At 40.0% G+C, this 23,773-nt stretch overlaps 2 protein-coding genes across 14 annotated transcripts in view; both read right to left on the bottom strand.

Moving 5' to 3' along the window:
- farp2 (FERM, ARH/RhoGEF and pleckstrin domain protein 2) overlaps positions 1-8,148 on the bottom strand; it is an 88,249-nt gene extending 80,101 nt beyond the window's left edge. For 6 of the 11 annotated variants that reach the window (XM_090236418.1, XM_090236420.1, XM_090236426.1 and 3 more), the window contains exons 1-2: positions 8,034-8,137; positions 379-627 (exon numbers count right to left, since the gene is read on the bottom strand). In XM_090236418.1, the coding sequence (XP_090092544.1) occupies positions 379-579 (201 nt within the window). In that variant the 5' untranslated portion in view covers positions 580-627; positions 8,034-8,137. Of the gene's footprint in view, positions 1-378; positions 628-8,033 lie in introns of all 11 variants that reach the window. The other 5 variants (XM_090236425.1, XM_090236427.1, XM_090236422.1 and 2 more) reach the window with 1 other exon arrangement.
- A 187-nt stretch (positions 8,149-8,335) lies between these two features.
- Positions 8,336-23,773, bottom strand: part of LOC110524871 (ephexin-1) — a 35,722-nt gene continuing 20,284 nt past the window's right edge. For 2 of the 3 annotated variants that reach the window (XM_090236429.1, XM_036978917.2), the window contains exons 6-7: positions 23,323-23,452; positions 23,105-23,215 (exon numbers count right to left, since the gene is read on the bottom strand). In XM_090236429.1, the coding sequence (XP_090092555.1) occupies positions 23,117-23,215; positions 23,323-23,452 (229 nt within the window). In that variant the 3' untranslated portion in view covers positions 23,105-23,116. Of the gene's footprint in view, positions 9,701-10,904; positions 11,010-11,357; positions 11,432-19,193; positions 19,368-19,501; positions 19,654-19,810; positions 19,897-23,104; positions 23,216-23,322; positions 23,453-23,773 lie in introns of those variants that run through there. The other variant, XM_090236430.1, reaches the window with a different exon arrangement.

Below are 23,773 nucleotides of genomic sequence, written 5' to 3'. Positions count from 1 at the left end.
AAGCGGTCTTAAAGGGGGGTGGGAAGGGATTTGTGGACCAAAGCCATGTGGCAGCTGTCACCACCCGAGTCAGGGACTTGGGAACAACGTGCTCTGCTGTTGTGCCTCTGCTACAGAACGGCTTCTCTTACTTGACAAATTAGGAAAGATACTGTTGCAATGGGAATTTTCTGACCAACAGAAAGACGTGCATTGCATTTTGATCTCCCCGTAAATGTAACAAAATATGCGTTTGATTTATTTAATTATGACCATATAATGAAGCTGTGTGGATCTGTTCTACAAGTGGAATCCAACTACCCCCTCTGAATATTAATAAAGAGTCGTCAAAAACTAGCATGACCGCAACGCGAATTAGTAATTCTATGGGCAACTCACCTCCAAGTCGTAAAACTCCTGGGAGTCGTCCAGGCCCTGGACCCTGAGCTGTAGTCCTCTGCCTGGGCTCCTACCCCCGGGGCCCAGGGCATTACTGAGGCTCTGGCCCGGCTCCAAGGTACTGATCCCAGCATTGAACTGGGCCCCCAGCCGGGTGCCAGGGGTCTGTATGGCCCTGTAGGAGCCCTCCATTTCACCCATTGCTGCTGCTCTCCCCTCACACCAACCAGCCCACTGGGTCACTCACTCCTGCAGAAACAGACATTCAGAACAGTTCAAGTAAGGACTCCCCTCACAACCAACCAGCCCACTGGGTCACTCACTCCTGCAGAAACAGACATTCAGAACAGTTCAAGTAAGGACTCCCCTCACAACCAACCAGCCCACTGGGTCACTCACTCCTGCAGAAACAGACATTCAGAACAGTTCAAGTAAGGACTCCCCTCACAACCAACCAACCCACTGGGTCACTCACTCCTGCAGAAACAGACATTCAGAACAGTTCAAGTTAAGGACTCCCCTCACAACCAACCAGCCCACTGGGTCACTCACTCCTGCAGAAACAGACATTCAGAACAGTTCAAGTTAAGGACTCCCCTCACAACCAACCAACCCACTGGGTCACTCACTCCTGCAGAAACAGACATTCAGAACAGTTCAAGTTAAGGACTCCCCTCACAACCAACCAACCCACTGGGTCACTCACTCCTGCAGAAACAGACATTCAGAACAGTTCAAGTTAAGGACAAAGTAAATAGAAAAGTTTCAAATCTGTGGTGTGCTGCAAAAGGCGGCAACTAATGTAAATAGGCTTCTAGAATGAAGGATCTTCAGGCCTCAGGATAAATCAGTCTCAGGCAGGTGGCATCTCTGCTTGACAACAAAAGGATACAAGTATGTTTGATGCAGTGGTCAAATCAACATGTCAAACTGTTTACCACTGAAGACAGAGAAAGAATTGGGTGAAAATGTATTGGCCAATGTTTATTAGACTTGGGCAGTGTACCATATACATTGGGGTATCTGGGTATTTGGAAATTGCCAAAAGGAGGGTTTTTTAAATACTATTGAATCTATTTATTGAAAGTTATTTTTTTATATATACACATTTGAATATTTGTAGTTACTTTAAGTAAATACCTGCAGTCAACTTGTGCAATACGTTAGAAGATAAAGATGGCGTTCTTCATCTCACCTGCCACAGTGTTTCATGATGAAGCTTACCAGTACTCCCCAGTCACGTGATGTTTGTTTACGCAAGCACGCAACGACGAGAGACCGGAGCCTTGTGAGTCACTCACTGTTGTGCAGCACGTGCCAGGTGATCTAGTTACAGTACAACATTCACAACTAAATGTTTACCAGCTAGATATCTTATAACTATTAAGTTAACTGTCCACAATGTTAACGTATTCCGAAAACCAAGCTCCACTTCAAAGCCTAACAGCAGAGAATCCCCTCCGGGATCAAGAGCCTTGCTGTCTAATATTTGTTCTGTCCGTGCAGCAAACTGGGAGTAGCATTTTTTTTGCAAATAGTTTAGGTCGGAGACTGTAAAAAGGTTTGCATTTCGTTAGCATTCTGGCATTGTACATGTACTTGTTAGCATTGCTAACATTCGGATTCCAGAGGCTAAAGGGGTCCCAGCTGAAACAGGTCGGTAGAGTGTGCTAGAGGTCGACTGATTAATCGGAATGGCCGATTTCAAGTTTTCATTACAATCGGAAATTGGTATTTTTGGGCGCAGATTTTGCCGACTTGGAGAGAAATTTTTTATACCTTTATTTAACTAGGCATGTCAGTTAAGAAGACATTCTTATTTTCAATGACGGCCTAGGAACGGTGGGTTAACTGCCTTGTTGAGAGGCAGAATGACAGATTTTCACCTTGTCAGTTCGGGGGATGCAATCTTGCAACCTAACAGTTAACTAGTCCAACGCTATAAACACCTGCCTCTCATTGCACTCCACGATGAGCCTGCCTGTTACACAAATGCAGTAGAAGCCAAGGTAAGTTGCTAGCTAGCATTAAACTTATCTTATAAAAAAACAATCAATCATAATCACTGGTTATAACTACACATGGTTGATGATATTACTAGTTTATCTAGCGTGTCCTGCGTTGCATATAATCGATGCGACGCTGGGGGATGATTTAACAAAAGAGCATTTCCGAAAAAAAGCACAATTGTTGGACGACTGTACCTAACCATAAACACCCATGCCTTTCTTAAAATCAATACCCAGAAGTATATATTTTTAAACCTGCATATTTAGCTCAAATATATCCAGGTTAGCAGACAATATTAACCAGGTGAAATTGTGTCATGGTATTTGCAACAGTTTGGGCAGCCTGGCTCATTGCAGATAATTTGCCAGAATTGTACGTAATTACGACATAACATTGAAGGTTGTGTAATGTAACAAGAAAAGAAAAAAAAGTTCAACTCAAAACATTGTCAGATATGTTCTGGTATAATACGAGCTGGCTAGCCAGCTAATGTTAGATAGCTACATTAGCTAATAGGCTAACACAAACCAAAACATTGTTTAGAGAAAGTTGCTTTTAGTTTCCTGGCTTGCTGGACTGACATAGCTATCCTAAACACATTTTAAAATGGATGGGGTTTTAGGTGCAGAAAATAGAGCATGTAACGTTACTATTTGGACCAGGCTGCTGCGATGTCATGCAAGACTGCCTTTTTTTTGTGTTTATAGTTTTTAATAAATGATAAGGACAAGTCAGACGGCAATAGAATGTTGATTTTGTTAATACGTGCCCAAGACGGTAAGATGTAAGGTGACGTTTATACTGCGGGGTTGGCAGGACTTTTACAATACATTACCGCAATCTCGACTAGGTTGGTTGCAGGAAATAAAAGTACAGGCTTCGTTGCCAGTAATACCTATCAAATATAAAAAGAAAATTCGGCAAAAAAGTTAGAGAAACAGTCTGTTTGAAAGGTGAGAGACTAGACCTCTTTTTAAAAAAGGTGGCGGTATCAGGGTTCTGCATTAAATATGGTTTAAAAGCCCAGTGCAGTCAAACACATGATTTTCCTGTGTTTTATATATACACAGTGCCTTGCGAAAGTATTCGGCCCCCGTTGAACTTTGCGACCTTTTGCCACATTTCAGGCTTCAAACATAAAGATATAAAACTGTATTTTTTTTTGTGAAGAATCAACAACAAGTGGGACACAATCATGAAGTGGAACGACATTTATTGGATATTTCAAACTTTTTTTAACAAATCAAAAACTGAAAAATTGGGCGTGCAAAATTATTCAGCCCCTTTACTTTCAGTGCAGCAAACTCTCTCCAGAAGTTCAGTGAGGATCTCTGTACATACACTGTACATACTTCCCCACTATGAGGTTTTGAATAATATTGTGAAAATGATCATGCCCTTTTAGTGTAAGAGCGGTTTGAAAAGAACACCTGAAATTTCAGCCTGTTTTGGTGGGATGGAATTTTTGGCCTGCTTGGTGACATCACTAGGCGGTAAATGAGTTAAAAACATGAATAAAGAAGAGGGTTCCAAACCTCTCTTGCCAATAACAGCCAATAACAGTTTCCCATTTTACTCTCCCCAGTAAGACAACTCCCAGACAGCCCTCGCAAAATAGTTGCTTGAGAAATTGTTGCTTGAGAAATTGTTGCTTGAGAAATTGCTCTTTGCTAAGGAAGCTATTTGTGATTATTTTTGGCCATTTTAAATTTTAAACAAATCACAGTAAGTTACTTAACTTTTACCTAGAAAGGATTTGATAGAGTTTTTTTATTTATTTTTATAACAGCTGCATTGGAACTTTAAGAAGGTTGGAGGTATTTCTGGATGACTCATACAAAAACCCCACACAAAACCAAAGGTCATATCTGGAATTGAGATAGCAATATTTGTTTTTCACTCTGTCTAATGAATTGGCTAAACACAGCCTCTTGATGTCAGAAAAATAAAAAAGGGGAAATGACTACTTTACAACCATTCATCACACAGTGACAAGTGTGTAGGAGGTATCAATGAGGCATGGCTAGGATATCTTACATACCTTATCACGGCCTGCCCTGATTTACCCTCTATAATCAAACAAAACAATTCCTTCTCAAACTTCTGTAGAAAATGCATTACGTTTACTCAGGAGATTGCTCACAATAATTTGCGAAAGAAACTTGAGACGTGACTAATATTATCTATAGTATCAATAAGGTTCCTCACCAAACCTAGACAACAACAAAAACCAGGAAACACTAGTATTTTGATGTCATTTTTGTTTTTATAAAATGTTTACATGACTTTATGATTATTGAAAAATATAAAACAAGAATATTGCAAATTTTCCCATTTTTTGATTTAACTCATTTTAAGTTATATTGTTTAAAATAATATACGCTACAGGCAAATCAAATCAAATTGTATTGGTCACATACACATGGTCAGCAGATGTTAATGCGAGTGTAGCGAAATACTTGTGCTTCTAGTTCCGACAGTGTAGTAATATCTAACAAGTAATTTAACAATTCCCCAACGACTACCTAATACACACAAATCTAAAAAAGGGGTGAATGAGAATATGTACATATAAATATATGGATGAGCGATGGCCGAGCGGCATAGGCAAAGTGCAATAGATGGTATACAGGTACAAGACATAGACATATGAGATGAGTAGTGTGAGATACATGTTAACGCTATTAAAGTGCCATTGTTCACATTTCCAGAGTGACATCTGACACCGTCGCTGGTATTATCAGGGTTGTATAGCTAGTTACGTTTGCTCTGAATCAGTACATTTACTAGCGGTAGAGGCTAACACGATCTAGGGCCAACTTGCTAAGAAAAGACAAAAACTAGCCATTTGCAGAAATAAGAAAAAAATTATAGAACACCAGTGGATTTATAATAAGAAGTGAAAACAGCATCATTGTCATCAACATGGAGACTGAACGCAAGCAGTCTCGTGGTCGTCTGTGTGGAAACCCGGAGAGCGCTACCCCGGGCTAACCCTAACCACGGATGACGCTGGGCCAATTGTGTGCCGCCCTATGGGACTCCCAATCACGGACGGTTGTGATACAGCCTATAATCGAACCAGGGTCTGTAGTAGCACTGAGATGCAGAACCTTAGACCACAGTTCCACTCGGTAGCCCCATATCACATTTAATAACCTAAACATTCAAATACCATTATAGAAGGTAAAGTAAAAAGCCAAACCGTTTTAAATCGCACTAGCAGAGGTTGTTAACTAGGCTGTATTTATGTTATTTCGTGACAAACTGTGCTGCTGAAAACAATTGTACAACTTTTTTTTTTGCCAACTTTTACTGACACCGGTCATATGTAGCGGGTGTTGAGCGTTCATAAATTAATCAGTTATTCTGCACTCTGGCACTCAGACGAGAGTGCGCTGAAATCGGAGTAGCCAGAGTGACTTTACAAAAGCAAGAGATTGACAACTTATCTAGTTAGCGTAAGTTCAGCATAGCTAGCTAGCAAACCAATTCACAATTTTTTTGCACTACCAAGAAATGTGTTGGTGAATTTATATTAGTCATGCATTGAACTGCATCCATCTATTCTGCCAACAATGTCTTGTTGTAAGTCATGGAATTTGAGTCAAATAGAATCTATTTTTAAAACCTCTTATAAAGGGTGCGTTCGTAAATTTGCTCTGGCCATCTACTCCGATTTCAGAGCACTCACGTTTGAGTGTGCCACAGCGCAGAATAACTGACGAATTTACGAACGCTCAACACCTGTTGAATATGGCTGGTGTCGGTAAAAGTCGGCAAAAAAGCATAATTAATTTTTTGGCCAATGGCACAGTTGCAGTCACCAACGCTCTGGATAACAACAGCCTAACCACCTCTGCTAGGGAGAGTAAAATGGTCAGAGTGAGATGTTCTCTCATTTGTCTGGAAGTAGTTAGCAAGCTAGCCAACATTAGCCAGTTAGCGTGGGTGCGTGACTGCCGTTGTGAGGTCAGAAAGTTCAGATCAACGCAATTCATCATCCAGAATGCGGTCGGGAACGCTCCGAGAGCGAAATGCTCTGAATTTACAAACAGAAAATGTGACAATGCTCAATTTACAAACGCCCAGAGCGCACTCTGACACACCAGATTGAATTTACGAACACACCCAAAAGTTGTATTGTAGCATAAACTGGGAATTTTATATTTTTGACTGACATGATACAAATAGAAAACGTAGTTACAATGCTGTCAGTTCCACATAAAAAATACATACAAATATGGCAACTTTGATTAAAAACAATAATTATGCTTTTAGATTATTCCTCCAGGGGACTATTCTATGGAATCCATTTAATAAAAATCCCCCAAAATAATTGTATTTTTTTTGTCTGGGTTTTGTGAGGAATCAGTCATAAGACTAAACCGAATTGATTAATTCAAATCAATATCTCCTTTCCCAAGGACTCCTGTCTGTCATTCAATCAGTTGAGAGTTGATTTCAGAGATGAGAAGAGTTTGGTCTGAAATAGCACTATTGTGGTTTAGAGTCTCAGTCCATTAAAATACAACAGAACATTTTAGTTGAAAATAACAATTATAAAAAAAGGTTTAAAAAAAAAATCCCCCTCATGCCTTTTGTTTTATATTTTAGTGCCTTTCTATTTCTGATATAATTATTTCCGTTTAGGCATTTTTTTGTGGGAAGGCATAGGGTTGGTTGGCACTCTTGGGTCTCAAACTCTTAACCCCAAATCTCAGTCAGTCTACTACATTATGTGTCGACGTGTTCTATCTCCACACTGTCTGTGTAGGACTTGGGCCTTTGCTTAACGTTGTTTTGATAATACATCTAAAATGCAATTGATTAACTACGTGTTACCTATGAATAACACAATGGCGCATGAATGAAGTCAAAATCTGAACTTCTGTGAAAAGAAATGCAACAGGTAACGTTAGTAGTGAGTAAGTGGCTCCTCCGCCTGAGGCCTCGCGGTTACTCTTCAGACAGTTTGCTTCAGTGGTTCAATGCGTTGCAGATAAACTCAAAACCATGTCTGCCCTGTCCATATTCCTACAGATTTATAATGTATAATTTATAATGTTTATAATGTAATGAATTCTGCATGTTGTACCCAGGACAACCCCTGGCCACCCCCACAAATGCTACTTTTATTTGGTCCAACGTACGACCGGACATTTTAAGTGCAAAACGATTTCATTTGACATCGTGGTCGATAAAAATCACATGTGTATTAAAACATTAAATGAAAAATAATCAGCGATTGATCTACATATGCAACACTATATCCGATGGGAAAGTTAAACAAATTAACGTATAGTTAGTTATAGCTGCTGGTTATAGCTGCTTTTGCAATCAAAGTTAATTATAGTGGCGATGAGATTGTTGTGAAAGCGCAAGTTAAAATAACCTAAAGAAGAAATCACGAGCCTCGAAAACAGTGACATTTACTGTTGGTTATAATTCATGCCGAAGAAAAAGTTACGTTACACCGACGAGAAGCCTACATAAAAAAACATGCATTCCCCACTGATTGAGTAACTTCAGAACGTTGGTTACTTTGTATCTTTCTGTAGTGCATTTGATAAATCAATCTTTCAACAAAAAAAAGTAATAACAGTAAATTGCAACAATAAATCCGTTAAAAAAAGAGATCGTACCTTCTGTCCTTCGTCTTGAAATCCTGGAACTCCAATAATGAATACGATATACTGGATGGGTCTCCGGGAAAAGCTCGAAGCCACAAGACACTTTGTCATTGGACAGAACACAACTAATTCGCTCTCTTATTGGTTCAGATTGCATTTGATAGGTCCTTTACGATTGGTGAATATGGGAATTTCTGGAATTACTTTACAAATCTAGATTGGATGAAAAGTAACCAAGGAAGTTATTGTAATTGGTTAATCTGATATATGGAATATTATAAGAAATATTGCGGTTATTAATCAAATCAATTTCATACGTTGTAGTTTATTTTCATAAAGAATTAAATTGCAGTAAGTTATAATGATATTCTGTCATATGTCAGTTCAATGAAATAAAATGTGTATAAACAGAATAAGAAACATAGTAAGAATAAACACTTAGGTTAAGAGTAAATTAAAAGCTGAACATTATCAACTGACTGAAATACATCAAGAGTGTGACTGGTTATATCTCCTCTGCATCCCAAATGGCAACCCTTTCCCTATATAGTGCACTACTTTTGACCAGAGCCCTATTGGCCCTGATCAGAAGAAGTGCATCATGCAGGGTTCTCCAACCCTGTTCCTGGAGAGCCACCCTCCTGTAGGTTTACACCAGGGCTTTTCTAACCCTGTTCCTGGAGAGCTACCCTCCTGTAGGTTTACACCAGGGCTCCCGAACCCTGTTCCTGGAGAGCTACCCTCCTGTAGGTTTACACCAGGGCTCTCTAACCCTGTTCCTGGAGAGCTACCCTCCTGTAGGTTTACACCAGGGCTCTCGAACCCTGTTCCTGGAGAGCTACCCTCCTGTAGGTTTACACCAGGGCTCTCCAACCCTGTTCCTGGAGAGCTACCCTCCTGTAGGTTTACACCAGGGCTCTCTAACCCTGTTCCTGGAGATCTACCCTCCTGTAGGTTTACACCAGGGCTCTCCAACCCTGTTCCTGGAGATCTACCCTCCTGTAGGTTTACACCAGGGCTCTCCAACCCTGTTCCTGGAGAGCTACCCTCCTGTAGGTTTACACCAGGGCTCTCCAACCCTGTTCCTGGAGAGCTACCCTCCTGTAGGTTTACACCAGGGCTCTCCAACCCTGTTCCTGGAGAGCTACCCTCCTGTAGGTTTACACCAGGGCTCTCGAACCCTGTTCCTGGAGATCTACCCTCCTGTAGGTTTACACCAGGGCTCTCCAACCCTGTTCCTGGAGATCTACCCTCCTGTAGGTTTACACCAGGGCTCTCCAACCCTGTTCCTGGAGATCTACCCTCCTGTAGGTTTACACCAGGGCTCTCCAACCCTGTTCCTGGAGATCTACCATCCTGTAGGTTTTCACTCCAACCCCATTTGAAACGAACCTAATTCAGTTCATCAACCGTCCAATTATTGTGAACGCCCTGATATAAGGGATAGATAGGGTGCCATTTGCGATGCAGACCTCGTTCAGAAAGACCTTTCTATCTGAAGCAGGCAGTTGCCTGGGGAACAGTGTGCCGTCGGTTCAGGATACGGTTGGCAGTCCGTATAACATGGTAGCGCTGCCTGAGGTGTTTCCTCTGGACGTACTCATTGGTGACCTGCACCGCACAGTAATCCGGGAACCAGCCCCGCTCACCGTCCGCAAGTCTCCTGCCCTCTAGGAAACCTGCGATAGCGAGACATGTTGTTAGTGGGGGGGGGGGGGGGGTATGAAGATGGACTTCCAAGACATGATTACAAGCAGTATTGAGATTGAGAAAAGCAATTTAACCTGTAAAATCACATTGATTTATATTTCCCTTTTTACATCCACAGGAGATTGTCCTGAAGTGCTTTACAGTAACCCGGCCTATACCCTATACCTCAAAGGGCAAGCAGAAGCACAGTGGCAAGGAAAAACTCTGTAGAAGGAATACACCTTGAGAATAACTATCATAGAATGAGGAGTTAGAATATTAACTAGCATGGGACCTTCTTATGATGGTCCAAAAGTCAGCCATGTTGGTCAGGGAGTTGGTCAACCATGGTCTGCCAGTGCTGTGATAAGATATTGTGTAAAACAGTGAATGTGAAGAATTTATCTGCACTGTATGTGTGTTAGCTAGCTAGACAATATTTTTTTTATTTACAGTGACGGCCTACCACGGCCAAACCCGTACGACCCTGGGCCAATTGTGCACCTCCCTATGGGACTCCCAATCAAGGCCAGTTGTGATACGGCCTAGAATTGAACCAGAGTCTGTAGTGACACCTCTAGCACTGAGATGCAGTGCCTTAGACCGCTGCGCCACTCAGGAGCTTTCAACATTCTGTTCAAACAATGCAGTCAGTCCAGTCGATGATAGGACTTAGACAAGTTGTAAATGCAACAAGTACTGATATTGTATCATATAACATCACTCACAGCTTCACAAGAAAACTAAATCTGAGACATTATAGTCTGTTTACATATATTTTAGAGGCTATTTACAGAAAACTGATATACAACCCGTATAAACTGTATTTAGCATTATATATCAATATTTTAGGTTGACTTTAATTCCATTACACCATTTCTGATACATCACATGCCTTACTTTTATTGTCCTGCATGAGGAAAAGCAGAAAATGCATCACCAATGCCTCTACTGCCATTCAATCCAAATAGACTGGTTTTGGATTTCTCCCTGACCAAGATGGCTGCCATTTTCACCCAATTTCAGGCACTTTGAGGGTTTACGACATAGACCCCGTAGTAATTTAATAGGATCTCTATGGGAACTAGACTCAGTGGGGGGGTTGGCCCCATCCACCTCTGACTGTACCCAGTAGAGAGTAGTAGTACCTGAGTGAAAAACCCTGTCATGATTTTCTGGTCCACATAAACCTACCGTCAGCAGTTTTCTGTATGACGTTGATGGTATCACCCAGCTGTACACTCAGTTCCCCTGGCTGCTGTGCTACGTAGACCTCAGTGCATCGTACCTGAGGACAGTCTGAGACAGGCAACGTGTTTAAGGTTCTAAACACGTGTGTTTAGAAATGTGCATTACACCTTAGAATATGCGTTGTCGTTCGACTTATTAGTTTTAAACACAACAATGAATGAATAAACAGAAGTCCCACTGAGGAGGCCTATGGAAACTGAACCATGCTAAATCTCTGCCGTATATCGTTGAGTGTTCTGACCTCTAGTGGAAAGACGAGAAACAACAGGGCCTTTGAGATAATCTGACAGGCCTGTGCCATTTCCATTTTGGAGGCAAGAACACGATCAGGGTCCAATCTAATTTATTCCTGAGTTATCTGTTGGTAGAAAGATAAGGTCCCTGAATGACACTCACCCCATTCTTCATAGATTCCTTCCATCCCGTCCACTCGATGGCTCAACACCTCCATCCAGGTTATCTTCTCTGCCCTACAGCAGCGGAAGACGAGAAGTCAAACTGTCACACTCAGGGCTCTAAAACATTTTCTCTATTGATAGCACTGGTGCTGCCAACTTAAAAGCTAGGAGCACCAAACGTTACTTAGCACTAGAAAAATCAGCGGTGCTTTATAGTCTATGGTACCCGGAAGCTGCGGTGCTGCGAAACCAGTCACTTTCCCTTAATCAAGCTTCTCTTAAAGGGAAGTGAACACTTCTGCTATCTCACTCTCAAGTGAAGAGGAAATTGAGAAGGATAGTGGAAGGATAGTGGAAGGATAAAAACGCTTCTTTATTGTTAAAATTAAAAATGGGTTTAGTTTGTTTAATACACCTCCGTTTTCATCAGGACCAAGATTTTACAGGTGCCTGGCTGGACTGGGGCCTGATTGGATAGTTCAGAGACTCTGCTCATGGAATGAGAGGAGGAGGCAAGGCAGGCAGGGGGCAAAGAGGGGAGGGTTTGGTATTAAAGGAGGCTTGTGGAAGTGTTTGTGGATCACAAAAGCGTGATTGGCTCGTTTCCTGAACTGATTTTAATTAAAACAAACTAATATGTTAAAAGATTATAAGAAATAAAGAGTTTAACAAAAATGTGTTAAATCTGGTAATAACAAGTTAGTAAGATGTTAGCGACAATAACAAGTTAGTAAGACCTTAAATCTGTTAATAACAAGTTAGTAAGATGTTGGTGGTAATAACAAATTAGTAAGATGTTAGTCATTATAGCAAGTTTTTTTTATTTATTTGACCTTTATTTAACTAGGCAAGTCAGTTAATTAAGAACAAATTCTTATTTACAATGACGGCCTAGGAACAGTGGGTTAACTGCCTTGTTCAGGGGCAGAACGACAGATTTTTACCTTGTCAGCTCGGGGATTCAATCTAGCAACCTTTCAGTTACTGTCCCAACACCCTAACAACTAGGCTACCTGCCGTTAGTAAGTTAGTAAGATGTTAATTATGGTAATAACAGGTTAGTAATATGTTAATTACGGCAATAACAAGTTAATAATATGTTAATTATGGTAATAACAAGTTAGTAATATGTTAGTGTTAATAACAGGTTAGTAATATGTTAATTATGGTAATAACAGGTTAGTATTATGTTAATTACGGTAATAACAAGTTAGTAATATGTTAATTATGGTAATAACAGGTTAGTAAGATGTTATTGTAATAACAAATTCTAAGACGTTATTGTTAATAACAAGTTAGTAAGATGTTAATTATGGTAATAACAGGTTAGTAATATGTTAATTATGGTAATAACAAGTGAGTAAGATGTTATTGGTAACAACAAGTTAGTAAGATGTTATTGGTAACAACAAGTGAGTAAGATGTTATTGGTAACAGCAAGTGAGTAAGATGTTATTGGTAACAACAAGTTAGTAAGATGTTATTGGTAACAACAAGTTAGTAAGATGTTATAGGTAATAACAAGTTAGTAAGATGTTATTGGTAACAACAAGTGAGTAAGATGTTATTGGTAACTACAAGTGAGGTAGATGTTATTGGTAACAGCAAGTGAGTAAGATGTTATTGGTAACAACAAGTTAGTAAGATGTTATTGGTAACAACAAGTTAGTAAGATGTTATTGGTAACAACAAGTTAGTGAGATGTTATTGGTAACAACAAGTTAGTGAGATGTTATTGGTAACAACAAGTGAGTAAGATGTTATTGGTAACAACAAGTTAGTAAGATGTTATTGGTAACAACAAGTTAGTAAGATGTTATTGCTAACAACAAGTTAGTGAGATGTTATTGGTAACAACAAGTTAATAAGATGTTATTGGTAACAACAAGTTAGTAAGAGGTTATTGGTAACAACAAGTGAGTAAGATGTTATTGGTAACAAGTGAATAAGATGTTATTGGTAACAACAAGTTAGTGAGATGTTATTGGTAACAACAAGTGAGTAAGATGTTATTGGTAACAACAAGTTAGTAAGATGTTATTGGTAACAACAAGTTAGTGAGATGTTATTGGTAACAACAAGTTAGTGAGATGTTATTGGTAACAACAAGTTAATAAGATGTTATTGGTAACAACAAGTTAGTAAGAGGTTATTGGTAACAACAAGTGAGTAAGATGTTATTGGTAACAACAAGTGAGTAAGATGTTATTGGTAACAACAAGTGAGTGAGATGTTATTGGTAACAACAAGTGAGTGAGATGTTATTGGTAACAACAAGTGAGTAAGATGTTATTGGTAACAACAAGTTAGTAAGATGTTATTGGTAACAACAAGTTAGTGAGATGTTATTGGTAACAACAAGTGAGTAAGATGTTATTGGTAACAACAAGTTAGTAAGATGTTATTGGTAACAACAAGTTAGTGAGATGTTATTGGTAACAACAAGTGAGTAAGATGTTATTGGTAACAACAAGTGAGTAAGATGTTATTGGTAACAACAAGTGAGTAAGATGTTATTGGTAACAACAAGTTAGTGAGATGTTATTGGTAACAACAAGTTAATAAGATGTTATTGGTAACAACAAGTGAGTAAGATGTTATTGGTAACAACAAGTTAGTGAGATGTTATTGGTAACAACAAGTTAGTAAGATGTTATTGGTAACAACAAGTTAGTAAGATGTTATTGGTAACGACAAGTGAGTGAGATGTTATTGGTAACGACAAGTGAGTGAGATGTTATTGGTAACAAGTGAGTGAGATGTTATTGGTAACAACAAGTTAGTGAGATGTTATTGGTAACAACAAGTGAGTAAGATGTTATTGGTAACAACAAGTGAGTAAGATGTTATTGGTAACAACAAGTGAGTAAGATGTTATTGGTAACAACAAGTGAGTAAGATGTTATTGGTAACAACAAGTGAGTAAGATGTTATTGGTAACAACAAGTGAGTAAGATGTTATTGGTAACAACAAGTGAGTAAGATGTTATTGGTAACAACAAGTTAGTAAGATGTTATTGGTAACAACAAGTGAGTAAGATGTTATTGGTAACAACAAGTGAGTAAGATGTTATTGGTAACAACAAGTTAGTAAGATGTTATTGGTAACAACAAGTTAGTGAGATGTTATTGGTAACAACAAGTTAGTGATATGTTATTGGTAACAACAAGTGAGTAAGATGTTATTGGTAACAACAAGTGAGTAAGATGTTATTGGTAACAACAAGTGAGTAAGATGTTATTGGTAACAACAAGTTAGTGAGCGTTAATAAAAGAAGAAGGATACAAACCCTGGGTTGGAGGACATAGATACGAAACCTTAAGGTAAGGACTAGGGTAGGGTACTTGATAAATAGCATAAACTTATTATTAATTATTAATTAAACAGTAAACAGTAAAAAGGTTGGTAGGTAAGTACACTGAGGAAAATACCACTTGAGTAAAAGTCTAAAAGTATTTGGTTTTAAATATACTTAAGTATCAAAAGTAAATGTAATTGATAAAATATACTTAAGTGTCACGCCCTGATCTGTTTCACCTGTCCTTTTGATTGTCTCCACCAACCTCCAGGTGTAGCTTATTTTCCCCGGTGTTTTTATCCCTGTGTTTCCTGTCTCTCTTTGCCAGTTCATCTTGTCTGTTCAAGTCAACCAGCGTGTTTTTCCCGTGCTCCTGATTTTTTAAATTCTCTTTCGCTAGTCCTCCTGGTTTTGACCCTTGCGTGTTTCTAGACTCTGTACCCGCCTGCCTGACCTCGAGCCTGTCTGCCACACTGTACCTTCTGGACTCTGAACTGGTTTTGACCTTTTGCCTGTCCACGACCATTCTCTTGCCTACCCTTTTTGGAAACTAATAAATATCACAGACTCAAACCATCTGCCTCCTGTGTCTGCATCTGGGTCTGGCCTTGTACCCTTACACTTAAGTATCAAAAGTAAAAGTACAAGTATAAATAATTTAAAAAATCCCTAAATTGAGCAAACCAGATGGCACCATTTTCTTGTTGTTTTATTTATGGATAGCCATGGGCACTCTCCAACACTCAGACATAATTTACAAACAAAGCATTTGTGTTTAGTGAGTCTGCCAGATCAGAGGCAGTAGGGATGACCAGGGATGTTCTCTTGATAAGTGCATGCATTTTCCTGTCCTGCTGTAACGGCTGTCTTATGGTTCTCAATCAGGGACAACGATAAACAGCTGCCTCTGATTGAGAACCATACCAGGCCAAACACAGAAATCCCAAAACAACCCACCCAAACTCACGCCCTGACCATACTAAAACAAAGACATAATAAAAGAACTAAGGTCCGAACGTGACACCTGCTAGCCATTCAAAATGTAACGAGTACTTTTGGGTGTCATGGAAAATGTATGGAGTAAAAAGTACATTATTTTCTTTGGGAATGTCGTGAAGTAAAAGCAAAAGTTGTCAAAAGTATAAATAGTAAAGTAAAGTAAAGTTCAGATACCCCAAAAAACGACTTAAGTTGTACTTAAAAAAAAAAATGTCCTTAAGTACTTTACACCTGCTGAATGCAGTTTTATTTCTTGGTTCTGGATTCGTTGCAGTCGGTTCATTTGTGGTGTGAAGTCTGTGATCCAAAGGAGGGTAGTGTGTACTCGAAGAGTAGTCTGATGTAGCTAAAATATACACTTCTAAAATGGTTTCCTGTTGATGCTCCATTCTTTCCACAAAGTGCTTTCAGGTGATTAGTCCTCTTGCCGTCCCTCTTTCTCGACGTTCTCAATATGGGTCATCAACAACATGTTGCTTTGAAATATTAACCCCCCAGAAACTTTGCATCTTTTTCTATTTTGTATTATTTAATTTTGAGAGTTATGTGTTCCTTTGGTTTGGTTGTGTCTGGTGAACAGGACACACTATGTCTTTTGAGGGTTGAGTTTCACTTGTTTCACCACTTTTCTTCTATGCACTTGTTGAGTTTATTTTTTTTTTTTGGTTTGGAAGCTACTTGTAGAAACTTTGAGTTGGTCCAGTAGCATAAAGTCATCGGCAAATTGTGCTACTTGTCAGACAGAAGGTCTGGATGTCTGAGATGTAGATGATGAATAGAAGTGGGCTGAGGACTGCACCTTGAGGGACTCCAGCTTCTGGGGTGAATGGTGTGGAGAGATGGCTTGTCTTACAGCATAGAGGTGAAGAAATTGATGCTTTATAAAAGTTTCAAAATCGCCTCTCATTGGTCTTTTTTTTTTTTTTGCTGTGTATTCCCACTGTGATTTGTCGTTGATCCCATAGGAGACCATTTTGAAACATATAAAAGTCTCTTTAATAATGTCAACTGTAAATCTCTAATGAAGGCTGACGCCCGAACGTGTTGATTTAACAATAAAGACGCGTTTGTATCAACTTACGGTCTGTCCTCCAAGAGTTGCTGAATGTATAGACTGCTCACTATGTACGCTGCTCAAATAATAATACTATTGTAATTACAGCCAGAGAACTGGACACAAAACAATTATGATAAAAGTGTAAAAACTTTGCTTGCCCACAATGGCACACGTATACATTTGTCATTTAATTTGTTATCAGGTTGAATATTTTTCCAGGTGTGGAACACTAGTGCTACCAAATAAAAATTCCAGGTCCCACAGCAAAATATTTACAGGATCTTAATTTTATTTTTTATTTTGCTGCTAAGAATTTTCCTGCACAGCAGGAAATGAAAACTTGAAGTGTGTTCAAGGTTTAAAAAAGGCTTCTAAAGTTTGACATTTCCATTTCAAAATGTCAGACTTGATTTGCCCTTAAGATAGATGTATCAAACCCTACACCTAGGACTTTCCATTACTTTCAAAATGAAGGGACACCATTAAATAGCTTAAGGGGCAGTGATAGCCTATTTTAAAGCATTGCTGAGATCCCATTCTTTCAGACCATATTGGGCCAATCGGTCGACTGGTCATCAGGAGTATCCCACATAGAAAAAATACTACAGTTTACTATAGAATACTATAGTACTTACTATAGAATTCTATAGAATTCTGAAGTAAACTGTAGTATACTGTAGAATGCTATACTACACACTGTAGTATCCCTTGATTGTGTAGTGCTTACTTTAGAATTAGGTAGTAAACTGTAGTATACTGTACAATACTATAATACACACTACAGTATCCCTCGATCATGTGTAGTACTTATTATAGGTTTTCGTAGTTTACTGTAGACTACTACAGTATTCGTTGCAATAAACACGACAGTAATTCCGCAAACACACTAGCGTCTGCAAAAACACTACAGATTTTTAACTATAGTAATACTACAGTATTACATTTTTCATTTACCCCACCCATTCCGCTAACCCATGTCCCAATTTGTGCCACCCATAAGTGAGAAACTTGCCTGCCAAGTATAGATCATATATTCTGTTCCCTACAAGTTATAGAAAAGAGCAGAAGCTCTGAACTATTTGTTCAGACTACAGTTCCACCTACCTAGAGGTTATGGAAAATAACCTCTAAGTAGGTAATAACTTTTAGTATTTGTCCCTCAAGGAAAAAGACCCTACTTATACTGTATGTCAAAGATAATAAAACAAAAACACTATTAACCGTCAAATCTGCTCCTGCCACGCCCTCTACTGCTCATTCTGTGTCTCCTTGACCTGCCGCCACTCCTCCAGTGCTCTCTCCCTCTCTGTGTGTGTAATTGTGTGGGCAGAGACAGGTGTCAGAGCAGATCCCCCACCAGCTGCAACCTGTTCCATAATCAAGACCTCTACAAATACTCAATCCTGCCACTTCCACGCTGCCAGATCGTAATCTCTGCTCTGTCAGTCTACGTTTCTAGCCGTTTGTTACTATTTAGATTCTGTTTTCCCTTGTCTGACTCTGTTTTCCTCTCCGCTACAGTTCTGCCCACTCTGAATCTGGTCCATGTCTCCAGTCCCACGTCTCGTAATCCTGCTACTCTGTCCTGTATTCCCCACTCTACTACTCCCTCGGATTCCCCTCCGTACCTGCTTACCCTGTCTCAACCCCTCTCGCTCCAGCCTCAGCCTCCTCACCTGCTTACCCTGTCTCAACCCCTCTCGCTCCAGCCTCAGCCTCTGGACCTTACCCTGTCTCAACCCCTCTCGCTCCAGCCTCAGCCTCCGGACCTGCTTACCCTGTCCCAACCCCTCTCGCTCCAGCCTCAGCCTCCTCACCTGCTTACCCTGTCTCAACCCCTCTCGCTCCAGCCTCAGCCTCTGGACCTTACCCTGTCTCAACCCCTCTCGCTCCAGCCTCAGCCTCCGGACCTGCTTACCCTGTCTCAACCCCTCTCGCTCCAGCCTCAGCCTCCGCACCTGCTTACCCTGTCCCAACCCCTCTCGCTCCAGCCTCAGCCTCCTCACCTGGTTTCCTGCAACCCGTCTATACTTCCCCTGACCTGCACTCCATCTTCCCCCTGTGTTTCAATAAATACCTTGGTTACATCATCCCAGTCTCCTCGTCTGAGTCTGCTCTTGGGTTTCCCTGTTCCAATCCGCGTAACAATTAACTATAGTAATACTACAGTATTTATACTATAGTAGACCATACATACTACAGTATAATACAGTCATGTCTGCAAAAACCCTACAGTGAATACTATAGTAAATAAATATAGTAATACTATAGTATTTATACCATAGTATGTAGTACCCTAGTATTTTTTATGTGGGCTAGTGTAGTAGTACTGCCTGTCTGATCCATAGATATACATATTCTGTGTGGTTACATGCTTCATTGGTCTGATCTAGGATGTGTAAACTAACTCACTAGGAGGTGGGTGAAGCAGGAACTAAGATGTGGTTTTGCTGATCTTTAGGATATGTGGTAAACTTACTGTGTGGAGGCCTGCAGCAGGAACTGAGATGTTGTTCCCCTCTGGTTCTTCAGCAGAGCGAGGCAGAACATCCTCTCCCATGAAGCACACACCAAATCCTCCTTCTCCTCCAGTCCTTCACTCACCTCTATCAGGGAACGATGGACATGATCCCGCACCACAAACCGATCCATGCTAAGATCCAATAAAAATGTTTGTTATCAGGCACACCAACATCATAACAGTCCGTGTATTGTGACTTGAGACTGAAACGCAGACTACTATACTAGGACTGTATAGTAAGTGTAAGATGATACATCCCCACAGACCCTTTCCTGGTGGTCACCAGCAGTAAGTCATTGAAGAGGAAAAGATAGATGTGACAGAGTTTCCGGTGACCAAAGATGTTTTCTTTCTCTGACAGCTGAGCTAGTTGCCCCTGTCTGACGAGCCAGCGAGAGGAAGACACCAGGGGCAGGGCCTTGAAGAGGGAAAACACATGTGTGACTAGGACCGTTTAAGGTTTGATTAAGAGTTCTGGTTAAATCTCATTCTCGGGATCTCTACTGATTTATCATTTATCACCATTTAATGATACTTAATTGAACATCAACATTGTATTTAGCATTTTTATTCACCTTGCATTCAAACTCAGTTTTGTTGGCGATGTGAACGATTTCCTCCATCATCTTCATCCTCCCCACCTCCCTATTGCAGGCCTCAACTACCTGAGGGGTCAGAGGGCACGATGCGCTCAATGCCATTGGGTGGAAATTGTGCTAGTCCTGTGTGTCTAATATAAAGTATTAAGTATTGTAATTAGGGCTGCGGCGGTCATGACATTACGGCAGCCAGTGATTGTCAAGCAAATAACTGCCGGTCTCACGATAATTAACTGTTAATTAACATAAACACATTTAGCATCTCCTGGCTTCCACACATAGACTACAAGCCACTGATGCAGACCTTTGGAACATCTACATTTAAAAAGTAATATAGTCTACACCATCACAATAAATCCGTTATTTATTTTAGACCGGTCTAAAGAAACATGATTTGAAGAAAAAGGTAGTCTATTTCAGAAGAACAGAATCACATACTCTGAGTTGTCCTCATGTTAGGCCATGATCTGGCTTTGCCATATGGCTGTGGGCTGCATTAGTTAATTTAGCAGTCAAGATGTGCTTTGAATTTGGATTATTTAATATTATAGTAACAAGAATACAATTGAACAAAGCTGAATTAAATAGAAAGGATACTTTCTCCAAACGATTTGAGGGAGTTAACAAAGAAATAGAAACTCCAATATGCTTAATTTAGAGTAATGAATGTAACTTTAGTTGTTCTACAAACGTTGGGCTATATGTTTTGATGTTTAATACGCTGTAAGGTTGAATGATGAGACTCTAATGATGATTTGAAAAAAGTTGCTTGAAAGGCATGAGCTCTGCTTTGTTTTGTTGTTTTGCAGGCTGTACACACTTCATCAGTCTCTCATTCACAATTTGACAAGAACTTGCTAATGCTTCATATTTTCCCGGGGACGTCCCCCTTGTGTGGTCGTAATGCCCACCCCCCAAAGCAAATCCATGCCTTTTGCGGCCAGTGGCAGTTGTGCCCTTGACCCAGAGTGTGGCATTGTGCCCTTCATCCCTGAAGGTGCTCAGAAGCATCTCTCACTCACATGGCTCACGTGATCGGGTCTTTCTCACAGGCTACAAGTGAAGAAAGACATATCGGGGACGCACAACTGCGTGCGTCCTTATCCAATTCCAAGGTACATATTGAAGATATTGGAAGAACTGTCCACATTTATTTTTCGTCAGCCAACAAGATGAGTAGGCCTGACGAACAGCAAAAGCACTGGTCTATGTCAATATACTATTCCCCATAGTAGTTGACGGTGCTTGTGTATACCAGTTAGGCTCTACACCCCTTGTAAAGTGGATTAATGTGCTAAATTTTAAGAAGTTATTTGGCCACATATTGGCCTATGGGCTAGGCTACATGAGCTGTGCGACTATGATTAGAAAAAGTCACAAACAAAAAAAGCCATTGTTTCTTGCTTTACGCTGGGCATAATTTACAAGTGATAATATATCATTCACAAATGATAGGCTATATTGTCACCCATCAGAATATTCTTGATTTAATCTTGTCTTTACATGTACTAAATAATATATGTGTGAAATATGTTTGGATTTAGAATGGACCATAATCATGCGCCTTTCTCAATACAGGGGCATTGTAAAAAATAACTGTCATACACTTAAATAGCGAATGGATGACGCTTTCCTGTGGTTCATTTTCATGCCAGCCAGGCAGGCTATCGTCCTGTAGTAAAGGTAAGCAATGTGTTTAATATTAGTAGGCCTAGCCCATAGAATGATGATGGGAACCTCCTCTTTTTAATAGAGGCCATCACTCTGTTTTCTCGCGCATTTGCATAGCATATAGAAATGTTGCGCAACATGAGCTCATGGGCTCTCATAAAGTGTTTGATTCGATTTTCAAATACATTTGCATTGATGTCAGAGAAATTAGTGGGACAATAGACTGTGCTGAGTACCAGGCAGTTAGCAAGTTTGGTAGGCTACTAATGACCATCGGCAGCATCAGAGTTTGGAGAAGCCTAATTACCGTGACTGCCGGTGTGGCGGTAATATGGTCACCGCAACAGCCCTAATTGCAATGTATATATTTTTTTTATTTATTTACCTTTTATTTAACCAGGAAAGGCTCATTGAGATTTAAAATATATTTTTCAAGAGGGTCCTGGCCAAGATAGGCAGTACCAAGTAATTACAAAAATTACAGACAAACAACATGAAAAACTACAAGTAATCTAGTAAAAACCATTGAATTCACAAGAGTATAACAAAATCAAAAACAGCTAATTAAAAACATTGACATGTCAGGGAATCAGCCTCAAGATCATTCATCAGTGATTTAAAAATACCAATCGGGACAAGTTCTTCCAGTTTAAAAGTATTTTGTAAGGCGTTCCAAGCCGATGGCGCAGAGGGCATAAAAGCCCTTTTACCAAATTCAGTTCGGACATTTGGAACAGTTAGCAGGATAAAGTCCAGCGAATGAAGAGAGTACCCACCACATTTGTTAACAATAAAAATGCACAAATAAAATGGTAGTAAACCCAAAATGGCTTTGTAAATAAAAGTATACCAGTGACTGAGCCTACGAGTGACTAGAGAAGGCCAGCCAACCATGGTATGCAAAGTGCAGTGGTGCGTAAGGGTTTTGCAGTTTAATATAAAACTCAAGTGCCATGGTAAAACTGAGTGGAAGCATTCATATTTAAAATATCTCCATAGTCTAGTAAAGGCAGAAATGTAGCTGATTTACTAGCCTCCTTCTGGCTTCAAAAGAAAAACAGGCCTTATTCCTAAAATAAAATCCCAATTTCAGCTTCAATTTTTTTGTAAGTTGTTGAATATGCCATTTAAAAGAGAGGCCGTCATCAATTAAAATTCTAAGATATTTATATGAGGTTAGAGTCGCAATCTCATTGCCCTGACTTGTAGTAACAGGTGAAAGGTTCAGAGGTCTAATTCTTGCTTTAGAAAACACCATTAGTTTAGTTTTGTCATTATTGAGGATAAGCTTCAATTGACACAAGGTATGTTGAACAGTATAAAAAGCAGTTTGCAAGTTCTGGAAAGCTTTTGTGAGAGACGAGGCACAACAATAAATAACAGTATCGTCAGCATAAAAGTGAAGTTGCGCATTTTGCACATTTTTGTCTAAATTATTCATATCAATAGTGAGTAAGAGGGGACCAAGTACAGAGCCCTCGGGCACACCATTACAGACAGACAATGTAACTGACATGAGCCCATCAAATTGAGTGCACTGAGTTCTATCAGACACATAGTTAGCAAACCATGCAACTGCATGCTCCGAAAGACCTACACGACAATCTCTGCCTAATAACAGGTGAAAAGTTGTATACCTTTGAGTGCTCTCAGTGCTTTCTCTGCGGACACCTGCCTCTCTGACCCCCGCTCTGTACTCTTCAAAATGTTCTAGGAACAGGAGCACCATCAAAATGAATCTGCATTATCTTGCATAATGGCAGTACCAGGTCATATTTATTCAATAGGATACAACGTATCATCTCCACACCTCTCACCTCTATGAGGATCTTGAGTCGTGTGATCCTCTGAAAGGGAAGGACCAGGAAGGACTTCAGGGGCAGACGATAACAGCGTTGGTCGTCTTGTAGCTCCCTTAATATTTCCATGATCTGGGGGTTCTCCCTCCTGCTCAGGGACGCATTAGAGTTACAAAACAGGAACAAACTAAGTCTCTGTTGTAGCATAATACAATAGAGTACCAATAATGCTCTGTCCTGTCTCACGACCTGTCACACCCTGATCTGTTTCACCTGTTTTTGTGCTTGTCTCCACCTCCCTCCAGGTGTCGCCCATCTTCCCCATTATCCCCTGTGTATTTATACCTGTGTTCTCTGTTTGTCTGTTGCCAGTTCGTTTTGTTTGTGAAACCTACCAGTGTTCGTTCCCCTGTTCCTGCCTGTTTCCCTGCTCCTGTTTTCCAGTCCTTCCTGGTTTTGGTCGTTCTGC

This window comes from Oncorhynchus mykiss, chromosome 5 (assembly GCF_057628025.1).
Source record: "Oncorhynchus mykiss isolate SJ-2025 chromosome 5, ASM5762802v1, whole genome shotgun sequence".
NCBI lineage: Eukaryota > Metazoa > Chordata > Actinopteri > Salmoniformes > Salmonidae > Oncorhynchus > Oncorhynchus mykiss.
This window is presented reverse-complemented; position numbering and strand designations above follow the sequence as displayed.